Source organism: Hippichthys cyanospilos, chromosome 8 (assembly GCF_059441005.1).
Source record: "Hippichthys cyanospilos isolate Australia breed blue-spotted pipefish chromosome 8, RoL_Hcya_1.0, whole genome shotgun sequence".
NCBI classification, from domain to species: Eukaryota; Metazoa; Chordata; class Actinopteri; order Syngnathiformes; family Syngnathidae; genus Hippichthys; species Hippichthys cyanospilos.
Window position 1 is genome coordinate 21,762,511 of NC_142376.1, and position 15,945 is coordinate 21,778,455.

The window sequence follows — 15,945 nt, forward strand, 5'->3', positions numbered from 1 at the left end:
AAATGCTAAAAACAGATGTATACTACAGTGGGCTCCCGGTTTACGAACTCCCTGTTTTATGTATTTTTCATCTTATGACGTGGACCGCGGCGTTTTTTTGTCCCCCTCTTACGCACAAACCTTTCGTCTTCCGAACCATCCAACATGCCGGTCAGTTTATCCGCACTATTTTTTCACTTTGCTGCATCAACAAAACTAACTTTTCTCACATGTCACGGAAATGCCGATATGCTACTGGTCAATTAAGGCAGTCACGGTCTCAGTCATGGTCTCAATCACGGAGATGACAATATGTTATTGGTCGATTAAGGTCACAGTCACGGTCTCAGTCACGGAGATGCCGATATGCTATTGGCCGATTAAGGTCACAGTCACGCTCTCAGTCACGGAGATGCCGATATGCTATTGGTCGATTAAGGTCACAGTCACGGTCTCAGTCACGGAGATGCCGATATGCTATTGGCCGGCGTCACGTCAATCACAGAAATGCCGGTATGCTATTGGCCGAACGCCTTCATCTAGCTTGATGGCACAAGCTGGTCGGTGTGTTGTGAAGACTTTGCAAACTTTATCTGTTAGACATGGCTTCTAAAATTGCAAGTGACGGTAAAGGAAGAAGTAAGCGGATGATGACAATAAAAACGAAGCAGGAGATAATAAAAAATTACGAAGGAGGCGCAAGCATAGTTAACCTTTCTAGTGAAGTATGGCCGTAACCGCTCGGCAATCTTCTAAGGGCAAGACTTTCCTTGCCAGGGAACGGACCTCGGTCAACAACAAAATGGAGAGGCTTCTTCTATCATGGATTAAAGAGAAGGAAATCGCCGGTGATATGTTCTCGTTTAAGAAAAATTCTCGTTTAAGAAAAAAAAAAATTCTGCGGGTTTGTATCTGCTCCCCTCCGCCTCCACCCACCACCAGCTCAAGTGACGTTGCCCCAAAGGTAAATGTCATTTTTCCTTTGTATATTTATGTTATTTAATTTAACTGTACAGTAGATTATGTTACTAATTTTTAATACGTGTATAAAGTCGTGATGTTTTTACCTAAGGTTTTTGCACGCGTTGCACGCATTCACTAATTAACGTAGGTTTGGATTGCCCGTCATACGGACATTTCGAGTTACGAGCCTAGCCGCTGAACGGATTAAGTTCGTAACACGGGGGCCCGCTGTATATCCAATTAGAGGTGTATGTAATAATTTTACGCCTTGTTAATGACATCATATTACTTATTTTACAATGGAATTAAAGTTATTCAAACTCTGTTTTGAGTTATGTGGGTATAGGGCAAACCCTCCAATATGAGAGTTGAAAATGCGGAAAAACACTCGACTTGTGAGAAATACGGTATGAAGCACTACAAAGCACTACAAAGTTCATATAAATGACCAAAGAAATGGACAAATGATCACTAAACGTCCCTTTACTCACAGTGAAGATTTTGAATAGTGTATGACAGACAGCAAAGAGGGGAGAGGAAGGAGAAGTGGTTACGTTTAAATAAAAGTGAATTCTTTTGATCCATCAATCATCATTCATCAGTGTCCATTTCACAGTCATTGGCAGTCTTGTCATTAATTCAAGCCAAAGCAAACTGTAATGCTACAGTACATCCATCCGTCATTGGAGTTCGCGTGGCAGGGCACGGCGTGATCTTTGTGTCGCAAGAGCCAATCAGTTTTGGGAACATTCACACTCAGGGGGCAAGAACTATTCATGGCGGTTGCATTCTGAAGCTATACAACATGGCCAATTCAGCAAAATTCAGATTGAATTAGACCTTTTCAATGCAATCCACCCTTTGAGAATTTAGTACTGTTAGGATTTACAACAATATGAATAATATAAACAGGTAAACCAAACCTGGAAAATGAGTTTTCCAAGGACAGCCTTGCGCAGGTACAGTGCTCTGTCAATGAGCATGGTGGTGAACTGGATGAGAAGCATCACAAGAAAGGCTTCAGGAACTTGGTCCTCTGACAAGGTGGAGGCAATATCAGCTGCTGCACTGTGTTTCTAAAAGAGTAAATACAAGAAACTAAGATGAGATATTATGCTTTACTCTATACTAGACAGGGTTTGGACACTGACAGTAGTACTTCTGCAACAAACACAATCCTTTCTTTTTTTTCTGCACAGTTACACCCAAAGCAGGGAAAGTTTTGGTCTATTTGGAATATTTTGTCATGTTTTATTGAAATGCCATTGTGGTTTGGAACCAAACACAAGCTTTGACACATATGTCATCACAATTCATCTGAGAACATCAAGGTTCGTGAAGATTTCAATCCAACCTTGGCCATCAGCCTTTTCATCACTATTGCAAAACCCATCCCTATGTGACAGTTTTACAATTTCGATGAGAGAAGCTTCCGCTCACTCTACATACAGAGAATTTGTGCGACCATTGTTAATCATTATTCCAAACCAGTGGTCACTTTAGTGCTCAAGGACAGGTGAGGTGGGTGAATGCGAGGCTTTGTAAAGTGCTTCAAGCATCATAGAACAATTGCATATTTGTCGTTTTATAATTACTTCGCTATTACCAGAGACACTACTTCAAATACATACAATACATACTATTCAAAAAAGATTATTTTAAATCTGGAAAGGGTTCTGGAAAGGGCTCAAAGATGCAGTCCCATCTCTACCCACATCCCACCTCGCCCCGTCCTAGATTCCTCATTCGTCTCGTCCCTTTCTTTTTTGTAAACTTGTATATTATTATAACATAGGTGTTCCCTTCATTCCAGAGGAATATATGGAGCCCCTCTGGTTCCAGAGTATATGCACTAATCTGTACCCTCAGTTTAGTAATCCATTCGCACAGTTTACTAAACCGTTTGCGCAGTTTACTAATCCATTCATTCAGTTTACTAATCAGTTCGCTCACTTTAGTAAACCGTTCATTCAGTTTAGTAAAACATACCCTCAGTTTACTGTAAATGCTGAATTCAAGGTAGGTATCCCGGGGTGATGACATGACAGCGGGGTGATGAGAGGGAGCGTTTGGAGTGAGTGTAGAATAAACTAGTGTCCGCTGTTCCGCTCCCAAAGAAGTAAAAGTTCTGTGTTTCCTTCCCGTCTAACGAAAAGTGTTTGGGGCACCTCATGCGGGACATGGTTCATTACTAATACTCAAGTCAAGATGGAAGGACAGTGGCAGATTTGGACTTTCACGATCACTTTTAGTCAAAACATGATCTGAACACCAATGACGGCTCTGTCCCTCAATGACAATGCCAACATATAGCAACAATGACAAAAACAACATTTGTACAACATTTAAACCATTATCTTTGCTGAAAAAAGGGACAGGAGCTGAAATGTGCAGGTTCTGCAAATTGTAGGTTATTAATGATTAATAAGAATAAAACTATCTTGCAATTTGCTGAAGGTCCCTGAACACTTCAGCTCCCACCGAGTCACCGCTCTCACCACACCGGGACACCTCCTTTCAATACAGCGTAAACTAGGGGCACAGTTTACTAAACTGAGGGTTTGGTTGCTTAACTGAGTAAATGGATAAGTAAACTGAGTACACTGTTTAGTGAACTGAGTGAACGGTTTAGTAAACTGAGTGACCTGTTTAGTAAACTGAGCAAACGGATTAGTAAACTGAGGGCACGGTTTATTAAACTGAGTGAACGGATTACTTAACTGAGCGAACTTTATGTCTTCCTCTCTCTCATTACCTCTTTACAATGTAAATACATCATATGAAACTCATTGCGACTTTGCATCTCTGCCTTCACGTTATGTCGCATTACATAAAGATGATGTAAAAACATCATCTTTTTATGAACCTTAAAAAATATTTAAATTTTGGGTCCATCCATTTTGAAGTGCTCCACTACAGCCAGATGATCCTCAAACAGGCCCTGATTTGAATTGCACAGAAATGCTGAGAGATAACTGAGGACTTGGAATGTATTGCTGCAGAAGCGTTGCATGGGTTTCACTTTCTGCCGCAATGACCAAACTCAAAGTAAGTATGGTAAAAAAGGATTAATACATACTTCTTACTTACCCCGAAAGCCCAAAATCCAAAGATAATGATGATGAAATCAATAACATCGGTCAGGAACATGAGTGCATACACATCAGTGGCAACACGATAATCAGACTGGAGAGTATCGAAGAAGAATCCCTGAATGGACTCGCAAAGTCCTCGAATTCTGTCAAGGGAGACAGATGTGTTACGTACCCTTCCAAATGTACTGGAACAGTGAGGAAATTTATTTCATACAATAATGTCTACAGTCTACATGGAAACAGGGGTTGACGCACAGCCATGGCTGTTTTAGGCCCTCTATTTGTTCAAGCTGCTGCCTCTGTGACCCAACCCAAGATAAAGCGGTGGCTGTTGAATGGATGGATGGTGTATTTCCATGTTTTTAGAATGGTTGTGCTGTAGATTTCAACCTATTTTGTACTGAGTGCTCATATTTCAGTTTAAACTGCACTGCAAATACTTGGTAATGCCATTCAGGCTCACCAACGCACCAGCCAAAGACAATCTGAGAGACATGCTTAATTTGTCTTTGTGTGCTGAAGAAAGGAAAAAGTATTTCAGGTAAGCTTTGTCTTTGTCTTTGTGTGCTGAAGAAAGGAAAAAGTATTTCAGGTAAACATTTTTATTAATTAAATAAGTTGTGCTTACGCATTATGTTAATTCATCTTGTAATTTAATCAAACAAATAAATCAAGCAGTTGTAATGAAAATCAACCATGGTTTTGTTGTGGTATTTTTATGTTACTTTTGAACTCTGTTAAAGTTGGGGGTAAGATGCAAAATGGAACAGTTGTATAATTGGCATCCAGGTTCCGTGACTACACAGAGATGTTGGCTCGTATTTTTTTCATAACCAAGGTTACTGACATTTGCTGTTATTGTTCGTGCATTAAAATTGGGAGGATTATCCGGGTGACGGGGAAATCACATTATGGCAAAAACATGTTTGCGTGATCTGGTATGGCGTTTTAATGTGCGCACAGGGGGTTAGAGGAATAGGGGAGACTCAGCCTTCAAGAAAGTTGGTGTTTGGCTGGAAAGTACAGCAACGAGGGCCGTTGCACAGGGGGTGAGAACGGGAAGAGGAGAAAGGTGAGGGGCTTTTGCCTGTGTTTACAGCGTGTCTGCACCGAGTGCGAAGGCCAAATTGGGTCAACCTGAGGGGGTCTCCTTGAATGGGGAAGATGGCGTCATATCAAGAGTTTTTTGTTTCTGTATTGTTTCGGAGAAATGTACTCTCAAATTGTAATTATATAATCTTGGGTTGAATTGTTTAGGTGCGCTTTTTCTTCCCGACTTGCTCACAAGTCGGTGACTTTATGGTCATGAAAATGCCCAGAATTCTGTCTTTGTACTTATTGGACTTTGGAGATCAAGTTCAGCTCAAATTGCAATCAAGAGTGTCTTCTTAATTGTATTTAAACATAATTTCTATTTTTTTATATTTATTAATTACCTTTTATATTAATTATGTTTTATAATAACCTATTTTACAAATTCCAACAGTAAGTTGATGACATCCTTCTGCGAGTCACTCAAGGAGCATATCCAACATTTTTGCTCAGTTCTTCAAGGACTACTTGAAAGCTCACGTTACATGAAAGCTGAGAAATGTGTGTTTAATGGTCCCTCGGTTTCATTCCTGTGTTCTAGCATCATGAAGGACAGGATGAAAGTGGACTCAGCTGAGGTCTCTGCCGTCACCCCCTGGCCAGTAACTGAGACCAGAAAACAACTGCAACAGTGCCTCGGATTTGTAAACTTTAATAGAAGATTTATCCACAATTACAGTTTGGTGGCAGGTCTCCTCACTTCCCTTACAAATTCTAAAGTCACATACCGGGTGGACCCTTGGCCGTGGAGATCATCTAGACCTCTGAAAAATTGTTTTTCCATCGGCGCCCATCCTCCAGATCCTGAACAATCCATTTTTGAGGTTGATGCCTCAGATGTTGGAGTTGACACAGTCCTGTCTCAGCCGTTCCGGAAAGACAGGGAACTTTATTCGTGTGTAAAATTCTCCACCGGCTTTCTCCAGCCTTATGAAAAATCATGAGTTGCTGGGGGTCAATTTGGCCCTGGTTGAGTGGCGCCATTGACTTGAAGAGAGTAAGGTCTCATTTCTCGTGTGAGACCACAAAAACCTGGAATATGTTTATCCATACTGCCAAGAGACTTAAACTCATGCAAGCAGGAGAGGCTGGCAAATAGCAGACCAGCATTGTAATGATGCGTTGCAGCGGAGGCAGTTTGACGCCAATGGAAAATAAGAACAATTACCTAAAAATGCCTCAAGAGGGAAGCAAAACAACAAACACAACCAACACCACAGGTCATGACAGTTGTTGAGGTAATCGTAAAGCGGGATAAATGCCTTAAAGAGGGGACGAAAAAACTCAGTAGAGTGGGCCCCAGTGTTATGAGATTAATCCGTTCCACTGTTGGCGTCGTAAGGTGAATTCGCCGTATGGCGGACAATCCAAACCTATGTTAAATAGCTAATGCGTTTAGAACCCGAGGTAAAAACATCAAACTTGTCCATAAATATTAAAAATTGGTACCACGATAGGATAGTAAGTGTTACGTATACATAATTTACATGTAAACAATCAGAAAACATCATAAGTAAAACATATAGAAAGGATTTTTTTTACTTTTGAGTGCTGCTTGTTATGCCCATATTCCCTAGTAAGGGTAGCCTTGGCTAGGCTAGCTTAGTATTTCGTGATTATCTCCAGCATCGTTTCCATATAAGTCATCTTCTTACTTCTCTCTTTAGCATCACTAGCAATCTTGGGACCCATGGCTAACCCTTTTAACTTTGAATAATCAGCAAAATCACAATCAAACAAAGTTTTACCGTTCCGCCATTTTGAAACAAGTGAGGCCGACCAGTAGCAGACCACCATCTCTGTGAGGAGACGCCGACCAATAGCAGATTTGTAGTGACATGTTGCAGTGAAAATAAGGGCAATTACCTAAAAGCGCCTGCAGATGGAGACGAAACAACACATATACAGCCAAGCCCCTAGGGTCATGACAGTTGCAAAACCGGGAAAATGTCATAAAGAGGGGATGAAAAAACTCAGTATTCCATGTCGCAACATGAAAATGACGTAAATCAGGGATGTTGTAACATGGGGGTCCATTGTATTCCACATTGTAACGTGAAAAAAAACTTAAACCAGGGACGTCGTAACCTGGGGGTCCACTGTACTGTCCTGTTGGGAGGTGCGCACATCTTTCACTGCACTATCAATTGTGTCTGCACAAATATTGACCCAAAGCTGTAGATGTGCTCAACTGTGATCAACTGGCAAGTTTTACTTAAATTAATCCGTGGAATTTTGCTTATCTGATAAACTGTAAAGAAAAACATGCTAGAAAAAAACAACTGCAATTTTGAATTCAGCATGCAAATAGTAAGTTTTAATCTGCATAAAAATGTAATTCAACGGAATTTACTTCTACCAAATTGTTCCCCAGTGTAATGGGAGAGTAAGCGTTTGCAAGGTTTCAAACCATATTAATGAAATACTCTACTATGAACAACTAACTGCACAGCCCTTACATTGCAAAGCAGGTAATGCTGATAAGATACTGATATTGTTATCAGACAATGAGGGTTTGATGAGGATGACAAAACAACAAATTAGTATTGATGCAAAGAAAATTGTTGCTTTTTTTGGATTATGAATTTTAAAAAAAAGTCAATTTCTTGTCAAAGGTAAAGACAATTTCCAGTGTCACAATTTTATGAAAATCTATAAAAGGAGGATGCGCGTGGACCCCTGTTTCCATCTGAACGACTATAGATTGAATTATTTGGGTTTGACAACATATGATTACTGTATCATGAGACAAAAGAATAAAACCTTTGATTTATAAGAATTTACATTTACAGGTAATACAAAGCAAAGTAGTAATATTTGCAACATAATGGCACATGATTGGGTAAAAGAAAATAGTAGTAGATCAAAATTAATCATTCAGGAAAGAATTATACTTCCTTGCCTTCTAAGTAGTATGTTGTGAGGTGTGGAAGGTACTTTTTTTCACAGTTAAATGCATACAGTGCTAATTAGGTTCAAATCGGGATATTGACTTGGCCACTCTATCACCTTCCACTGCTCAGTGATTTCATCGTCAGTTTGAATGAAGTTTTCTTTAAAGTGAGAGAGTAAATGTTTCTGTAGACCTCAGTAAACTATGCTGCTCATGTAACATCGACGATTATTTGTAATGCATACCAACGAAAGCCTAACCTCCACTATGTTTCAAAGATGATTTTGTATGTTAAGGCATCATGAAAAGCCCATTTTTCTGCACATAAAAGATATCCATCACTTTAGTAATCTTTAGTCTCTTGCCATCCCACACTAGTTCTGACTAATTTAAGGCAGCACCTTTAACACTCTGTATACAGTATTTGGGATCAGCATGTCAAAATCTTCTTATGCAGGTGTTGTTTCAGCTTCTTCGTACATACTGTATGCTCCTGAAGTCTTCTGCACACACTACTGTGATACCTTTACCCCATTTTCTCAAGATTGTTGGTTAATTTTTTGGGTTCTTTGAAATCAAATGAGATGGTTGTTGTAATGCCAGTTCAACATCTCTAACTTATTACACTAGTGGTTTGTAAAATTTCGAGGACAATCCTGAATGTAATAGGACATTCTGATATTGTGTAAGATACAAATTCCTGTAACTCGTCGGTCCGTCGGCGATGGACTGACGAACAGTCCGTCAGTGCTGACAAAGTGCCCCCCCCCCTCTGTTGATGACACCCTTGTAAATGCTGTCTTGCTAAATCAAAGTCTGAAATTTGACACAGAGATTCTGTGTACTTTTTGTTTGAATAATCAAAGAAATATGACAAATCTGAGGAAAACACACTTGGAGAGGAAAACACATGGAGAGGCCCACCCATGGATGCTTATGAGCGCGCACGCATACACCACAGATAGTAGTCATTATATTTCAATATACTTTTTTCTCACATGAAAAGTTGATGGGTTTTAACAAAACGTGTTGTGGATCAGATCAAGTCTACAAAAAGGCTGATCCTCTTGTCTCATTGTCATTGTTGTCAAACACAAATGTTTTCACTTGTGGGCAGGAATACAGTATAGCTGACTGGTGAAGTATGTCATGGGTATTACATGAATACATGTAAACAAGCATGTCACTGCCACTTATAAAGTGTGTTAACAAACCCAGCGATAAATGCTTGTTTTAGCTTGTGTCTGACAGTCTGCATTTTTTTGCCGGCTCCTTTCCTTCTGACTTTCTTCTTCTTTGACGAAAGGTCTTTGCTGGGATCTGGGTTATTTTTACTGGGCTTCACTGCGATGGTCAGAACAGCCACATAAGAATGAAACATAAATTAAAAATCAAAACAAAAGGAGAAAAACAAATACTGTACCACACTCTATACAAGGAACGGGCAAACTCCAGACTGGGGGCCATATGCGGCTGTTAAGCATTTTGATCCCGCCCACCGAATTTAAAAAAATGATCAGTCTGGAAGAGGGTGATAATGGTAATGTCCTGAAGGATAACGGAACTATAAGTGCTTTAAAACAGCAACTGTTAGCAAAAAAAAAGCTGTATTTTCTTAATTTAATTTTCAGTTGTTGTAAGAGTCATTTCATTTAATAGTTAAATACATGGAACTTGAATAACACTACTGGTATACTTTTGTTAATTTCCAATTGAAATTAAAGCACATGTTTTCTAGATATCCCACATTTTTTTCTTTTATTAGTTGGACTATCACAACACTCCATAACCACCATGCTCCTTGTCCACCCCTTTTGTCAAAAGCCTTTGCGGCCCTCGAGTCAAAAAGTTTGCCCACCCCTGCTTTATACTATGTGACAAAGAAGCTTATGTAGCAACAAAATGGTTTTTAGCTCTATAAACATGATTTCTCTCAAGGCTACTTGGACAAAGTTAATGTTTATATGAAGATGGTCTGAACAGGAAAACGCAAAATTTGTGTCTTTTTTGCACTTTTTATTTCGTCTCCACTCGCCATGCTGACTATAAATAAGAATATTATATATAGAAATTGTATGCCTAAAACTGTATCCTTTTTAACATTAATAAACAATATAAAAATATTCAACAAATTTTAACTACTTTTTATTGCGCTTTAAAGGTTAGAGGTTCGTCTAAAACATAAAAAGATTAGGTTTCTAAGTGCAAGTGAAAAAAAAATATAATAAAAATATAAATATTATTAAAAAAATTATATATACATATTGTGGCGGACACTAGGATCATAGAGACATGCCTACTGGGTGACCACATTGGTCATTGGTCACATTGGTGACCCCGGACGTTAGAATGGGTGACCCCGGATGGGTCATCTTGCCATTTTATTATCCCAGACGTTAGAAAGTTTTGTCAGGCTGTTGGAGATGTAGTCTCGCCACAATATATATATATATATATATATATATATATATACAATTACGCAAAAAAACAGATATCAGCCAAGTTAGTAAAAGTGGATGCTCACTAAATTTTTTATACCCTTTGTTAATTTTAACCAAAGGAACTAGGAACTGTTTTGAATTTACCTTGGGGGTGCATGCATGTGCTGGATGTAAAGTACATTCTAATACTGCACAAACCTTGAGAGGTCTGTTTTATAAACACTTTAGGTTTCTTGCGAAATTGCAGAACACTGCTTTTCTGTTTGATTTCTTCTAAGACCTCTTCTTTGCTCCCAATAATTTCTTCTTTTTTTCGCCTTCGGGAATGATTTATGCCTAACATATTATCCTGTCTGTCATGTAATGCTGCTGAGTCATCTCCAAAGACCTGAAAAGAAAAAAATAGTTAAAAAAAATCTTGGCAGACTAAATGCAGCTGAATGCAAGTGTGTGAATTGATGTGAACATTCTTTGGAATCAAATTGAACAGTTTATGCGAAAAGCTGATTAATTATCAATGTATTTAAATATTATGATGTGGTTAAAAAACTGTTCAGGTCAGGATTCGAACTCATGACTTCCTACGTTCTTGCTAACATCTGGTTCTACAGTGCCACAGTCAGTACATTCGAAGAAGAAAAATATATGCTTTGGTCACAAGTTGAATGCCAGTGATGGGATGCATCTTTAAAAAAAACATTGTTTCATAAGGCACAACCCTTAAGGTACAACCCTTTAGCACTTACAGCCTTGTTTGTGGGAAGGTTAAAGTACAGTCCAAGGCAGGCGTTGAACCAGCAAACTCTTGATAACTTGGCAAATGTCAAACAATTGAGCTAATTATCCTCATGTACCTATAATGAGGCTGTAATGATGTTGTATTCTAAGAAATGTAAGTGAATTTTTGGAATGTATGTCTTGTGAATGGGGACATTTTGAATGTAAAAAAACTAAATTGTAGGAAAACTGAATGTTGAATGAAAAAAAAATGCTCCAGTCGGTGTGACTTTTTATGGAATGTTGAATTTGAAAATCATATGCAGTATGTAAGATTTGAAACCTGACAAAACAGCAAAATAAAAAAAAATAAAAATAACATTAACGTGAATGTTGGTAGCATATTTAAACATACCTTTTCCTGCTGTTCCAGGTCAGTGATATTGAAATCTTCTGTCATAGACACTGATTTCAATCTGCCATCTTTGTTTTTGCCTCTTTGCTCCTTGCCATTATTTGATGAGTTGGTTTGTCCCACCAAAGGGTCTTTGCGGTCCCACAAGCCATAACGCTATTTACACATACAGTACATAAAGATACAATGTTTTTATTTGTTCCTGTGAGAGAACCTCTTGACATATACTGGAAGTTCCAAAGTCAAAATCTTCCAAAATTCCACAATGGATAAGTTTTCCGTCAGACTTTGATCCATTATTAAAAGGTAAAAATAGATGAATTTGTCTCCTTCTGCCATTGGATGTGTGCTTGAACATGGATGTTGGCAGGTGAGGAGTTGTGGGGTAGGGGGACAGCGGAGAGCCGCCTTCCACGCTCTAATCTTGCAACAATCGTCACTTGGGTAAAGAACATGCCAAGTAAGACGATCAGCAAATTATCTCCGAAGACCTCCATTTCAGACAAATTGAACGGACGGGTCTGAAGATGACTACCCGTAGAAGAATAAAATGAGAGGTGTCACATTCTGTTGGTTTTGTTTTGTTTGTTGTGGGTTTATTTTCGTGTACTATTCGGTTGTAGGTTCTTGGTGTGTTCCCTCTTGCATCTGTCGTCATTGCGTGATTTATGACACCTGTATGTAGCTCGTGTCTTCCTACCCCAGCCTTCCCCTGCCTCTCGTACTCTCCCAGCTGTTCCGTGTCGTATCTAATTTGTGTCATGTGTCAATAAGTCAGGTCAAGACAAGTCTAAAAATGCGTCAATAAACTGTAGGAATGTTGCTGCTAATTGTCGAGTTATTGAAATTGTTCCCTGCATGCTGTCATTTCTTTGCTGTCTGCAATCGCTTACCACTCCTTGTGTTCCCCAGTCTCCTGGTCGCTGTTCCCCGTAAGTTTAGTTTTGTTTAGTTCTTGTTCTTTTGCTACTTTGTCCAGTTTTGTCTATTTTGGTTCCAGTATTGTTTGATTATTAAAACCTCCATTTTTGAGCACATCCCCTCCTGGCATCCATGTACTTTTGGGTCCATTATCTCACACCTCTGCACTCCACTCGCCATTCCTATTCCTGACATGAGGCTCTATTTGGCATGTCAGATAGTGATTATGACTTTGAGGACTTTTAGATGAATTCACATTCAACTGTGTCAAAAAAAAGCATTGAAACTTCATGTTATTGTTCAAACATTAGTTTCAGCATTTGCATCTACGAGCACGCGTACAATTTCTTACACTCCTTGCCCCCCCTAACCGCAACAGCATGTTATTCACTATACAATAAAGAAATGTGTCTAAAAGTACCACAATTTTGTCATTTTAATTCCACACATCGTGTTATAATTGGACCGTCATGATTTATGTAACCACTAAAGTCATGGGTAGACAAATACTCACCTTTTTGTAAAATTCACCCAAATGGAAGTAAAAAGGAGGAGGTTGACTTATAAATGAGGTGTATAAATCTATGGTATTTGCAGGCGATTTACAATTGCAAACAAAGCTTTTAGCAATCTATTATTGGTCTTTGAATCCATGATCTATTTCATTATCTTCAATGTCATATATTGTACTTTTAGTTAATAAACCAACATTTTTATTTTTTTTTGCATTGGAAAAAAAGATAAGTTGACCTTCTGAACAACAATATTGTTACAATAACTCACCATGAGCAAGGATCTATGAAAGAACAGAGCAAGTAGTTGAAGGAGGTCATATCTTATGTAGGAGTCTGTCTTCTCCAAGCCCAAGATGCGAGGTAGAAAGAAAGGCTTGTCTTCATTTAAAGTCATCTCATAAACACTGTTCCAGGGAAAAAATCTGAACTGAAAAAGGTATTTTACCACGACCATCACCTGGAGAAAGGCATAGACATACAGGCAAATCTTATCATCATTAAATCATGACACGCCACCACACAATGTCAGTATGAATTACATTTATTTCAAAAGTTATCTGATTGACACATTTGAGATTGTCTTTTGTGAGAGCCCAATTTATATATTGTCTAACAGTTATTTTGAAGCTAATTTGTCTGACTTTATTTCAAGTTTTATTTTATAATTTCTCAGTTGCTTTGGGTCGCAGTCTTGCTGATGCCTATCCCAGCTGTCTTTAGGCAGTAGGCGGGGGATACCCTGGACTGGTTGCCAGCCAGTTGCAGGAGGATCCAATACAAAATTCTAACTTTCAGTCAGACAACTGCATAGTAAGTAGATTGTTTTTCTTTTCACTGTCACTGTGAGCAACTGTATATCTCAAAGCTTTTGAATTGGCTGTTCCTAGATCTGCGGACTATTTTCCCTTGATAAATAAAAATCATGAATCAAACATACATCAAGGTACGTACATACCACAAAATACATTGACACAAAATACAGTTTAAATCATGATTTTTATTTATCTTGTATGTATGTACGTACCTACCGACCAACAGACAAAGTTTTCACTTACCTCTGTGTAGACAATGGCAGTCATCCAAAATGTTTTGGTTGGTCTTGGAACAGTCAACATAGCCCATAGAAAGACCATAATCGGCAAAACTATTGACATCACAGAGGCACTGACCACATTATTCAATATTATGATGAAATAACAAACTAGCTCAGAGTTGGCTGCCAGCAGATTGTGTGTGGCGAGCAAAAGCCTCAGCAGGCGGTTTTGGTTGTTGTAGAACATCATGCTCTCTTCCAGCTCTTCAATAAAAAAATGCCTAGGGAGGCAAAACAGAATGTTGCAAACATGTCTATTAGTCGTCGTCATCATTCAATCAACTGACTTTGTTGAAATTATGGGGGCCAGAAATGGGGCTGCTGAAAAAAACCAATGAACTGATTTGATCTTATTGATGAACGGCTATGATGTTAATCGCCACAAACCAACATTAGTTGTGGACCATTTTGTATACCTGTTAATATTTTATTTACATTTTGTGCACAAGTCAATTACTTCTGCGGGCATATTTATACAGCATGTGTTAGAATAGTTACATATGTGAGTGAACAAACTAAAATGGACTGATGTGTAGTTGCAGTTTTGGTCTTTTATTGAATAGAGCGAGGCTAATTGCTTTTGTGGCCACATATTTGCATTTTGGACATTACGTGTGCAAAGTTTTGCAAAAAATACCATTAAAAACAATGCAGCTTCAGCAGCATTCAAATCATTTATGAGTGCTTCCACTTCTGCCAATCGCACCCCCATTGGCATTCTCTGACATTCCTCTTTTTTCCATCTTATTCAGTATTTCTTATTTTCTGATCATGCAAAAAGGGGAATCTCAGTTGCAGGGCTCCTTTGAATATGATTTGCATATTTAAATGGAGACATGGACAAGGAGGGATCAGGTACTTCACTGTGTGGTCAATTCTATGTTGACTGGAATGTACAAAGGAAATATGTTTGGATTCATGCATGCACACTTCCCATGGGCTCACCAACTGTGGAAGAGGCCATGGAGGTCGGGTGCACTTTGACTTGGGCGGCGGCCAAAGGTGGGGACCTTGTCACTCTGATCACCGGCAACAGAAGCTAGCTATTGGGACACGGAATACCCGAGCTGGTGTGTGAGGCAGAAAAGTTCCGACTACATATAGATGGACTCGTCTCCACACACAGCTTAGACTCTGGTACCATCTCTGGTACCAGTCCTCTCGAGAAGGGTCTTCCACGCATACTTACTGCCCCTGGGCTCAGCGCCTGTACATTAAAGTTCAAACCAGTGGACGAGAGGGTAGCCTTCGTCCGCCTTAGGGTGGGAGGACAGGTCCTGACTGATTTGTGCTTATGCACCAAACAGGAGTTCAAAGTACCCACACTTTTTCGCGTTCTTGGAGGGTGCGCTGGAGAGCGCTCCCCCAGGGGACTCTCTCGTTCTGTTGGGGGACTTCAATGCTCATGATCGCCATGACATAGACCTGGAGGAGCGTGACTGGGAGGAACGGTCCCCCTGATTTGAACCCAATCGGTGCTTTGTTATTGGACTTCAGTGCTTGTCACAGATTGTCCATAACAAACATCACGTTCAAACATAAGTGTGTCCATATGTGCCCTTGGCATCAAAACACCCGAGGCCATAGTTCGATGATCGACTTTTCGGACATTTCATCGAATTTGCAGCTGCATGTTTAGAACACTTGAGTGAAGAGAGAGGCACGGCTGTCAACTAATTACCACTTGGTAGTGTGTTGGCTCCAATGGTGGGGAAGGATGTCAGTCAGGCCTGGCAGACCCAAACGAATTGTGAGGGTCTGCTGAGATGGTCTGGCAGAGTCCGCTGTCTGAAGGAGTTTCAATTCTCAGCTCCGGCATAA

The 15,945-nt window shown here is 39.5% G+C and overlaps 1 protein-coding gene across 1 annotated transcript in view; it reads right to left on the minus strand.

The window, feature by feature from the left end:
- The window catches only part of piezo1 (piezo type mechanosensitive ion channel component 1 (Er blood group)), a 141,451-nt gene that overhangs the window by 22,797 nt on the left and 102,709 nt on the right, over positions 1–15,945 (minus strand). Inside the window, exons 37-43 of the mRNA XM_088420841.1 lie at positions 14,087–14,345; positions 13,300–13,488; positions 11,596–11,751; positions 10,662–10,851; positions 9,237–9,366; positions 4,033–4,180; positions 1,866–2,018 (exon numbers count right to left, since the gene is read on the minus strand). Of these exons, the coding sequence (XP_088276967.1) occupies positions 1,866–2,018; positions 4,033–4,180; positions 9,237–9,366; positions 10,662–10,851; positions 11,596–11,751; positions 13,300–13,488; positions 14,087–14,345 (1,225 nt within the window). The remainder of the gene's footprint in view (positions 1–1,865; positions 2,019–4,032; positions 4,181–9,236; positions 9,367–10,661; positions 10,852–11,595; positions 11,752–13,299; positions 13,489–14,086; positions 14,346–15,945) is intronic.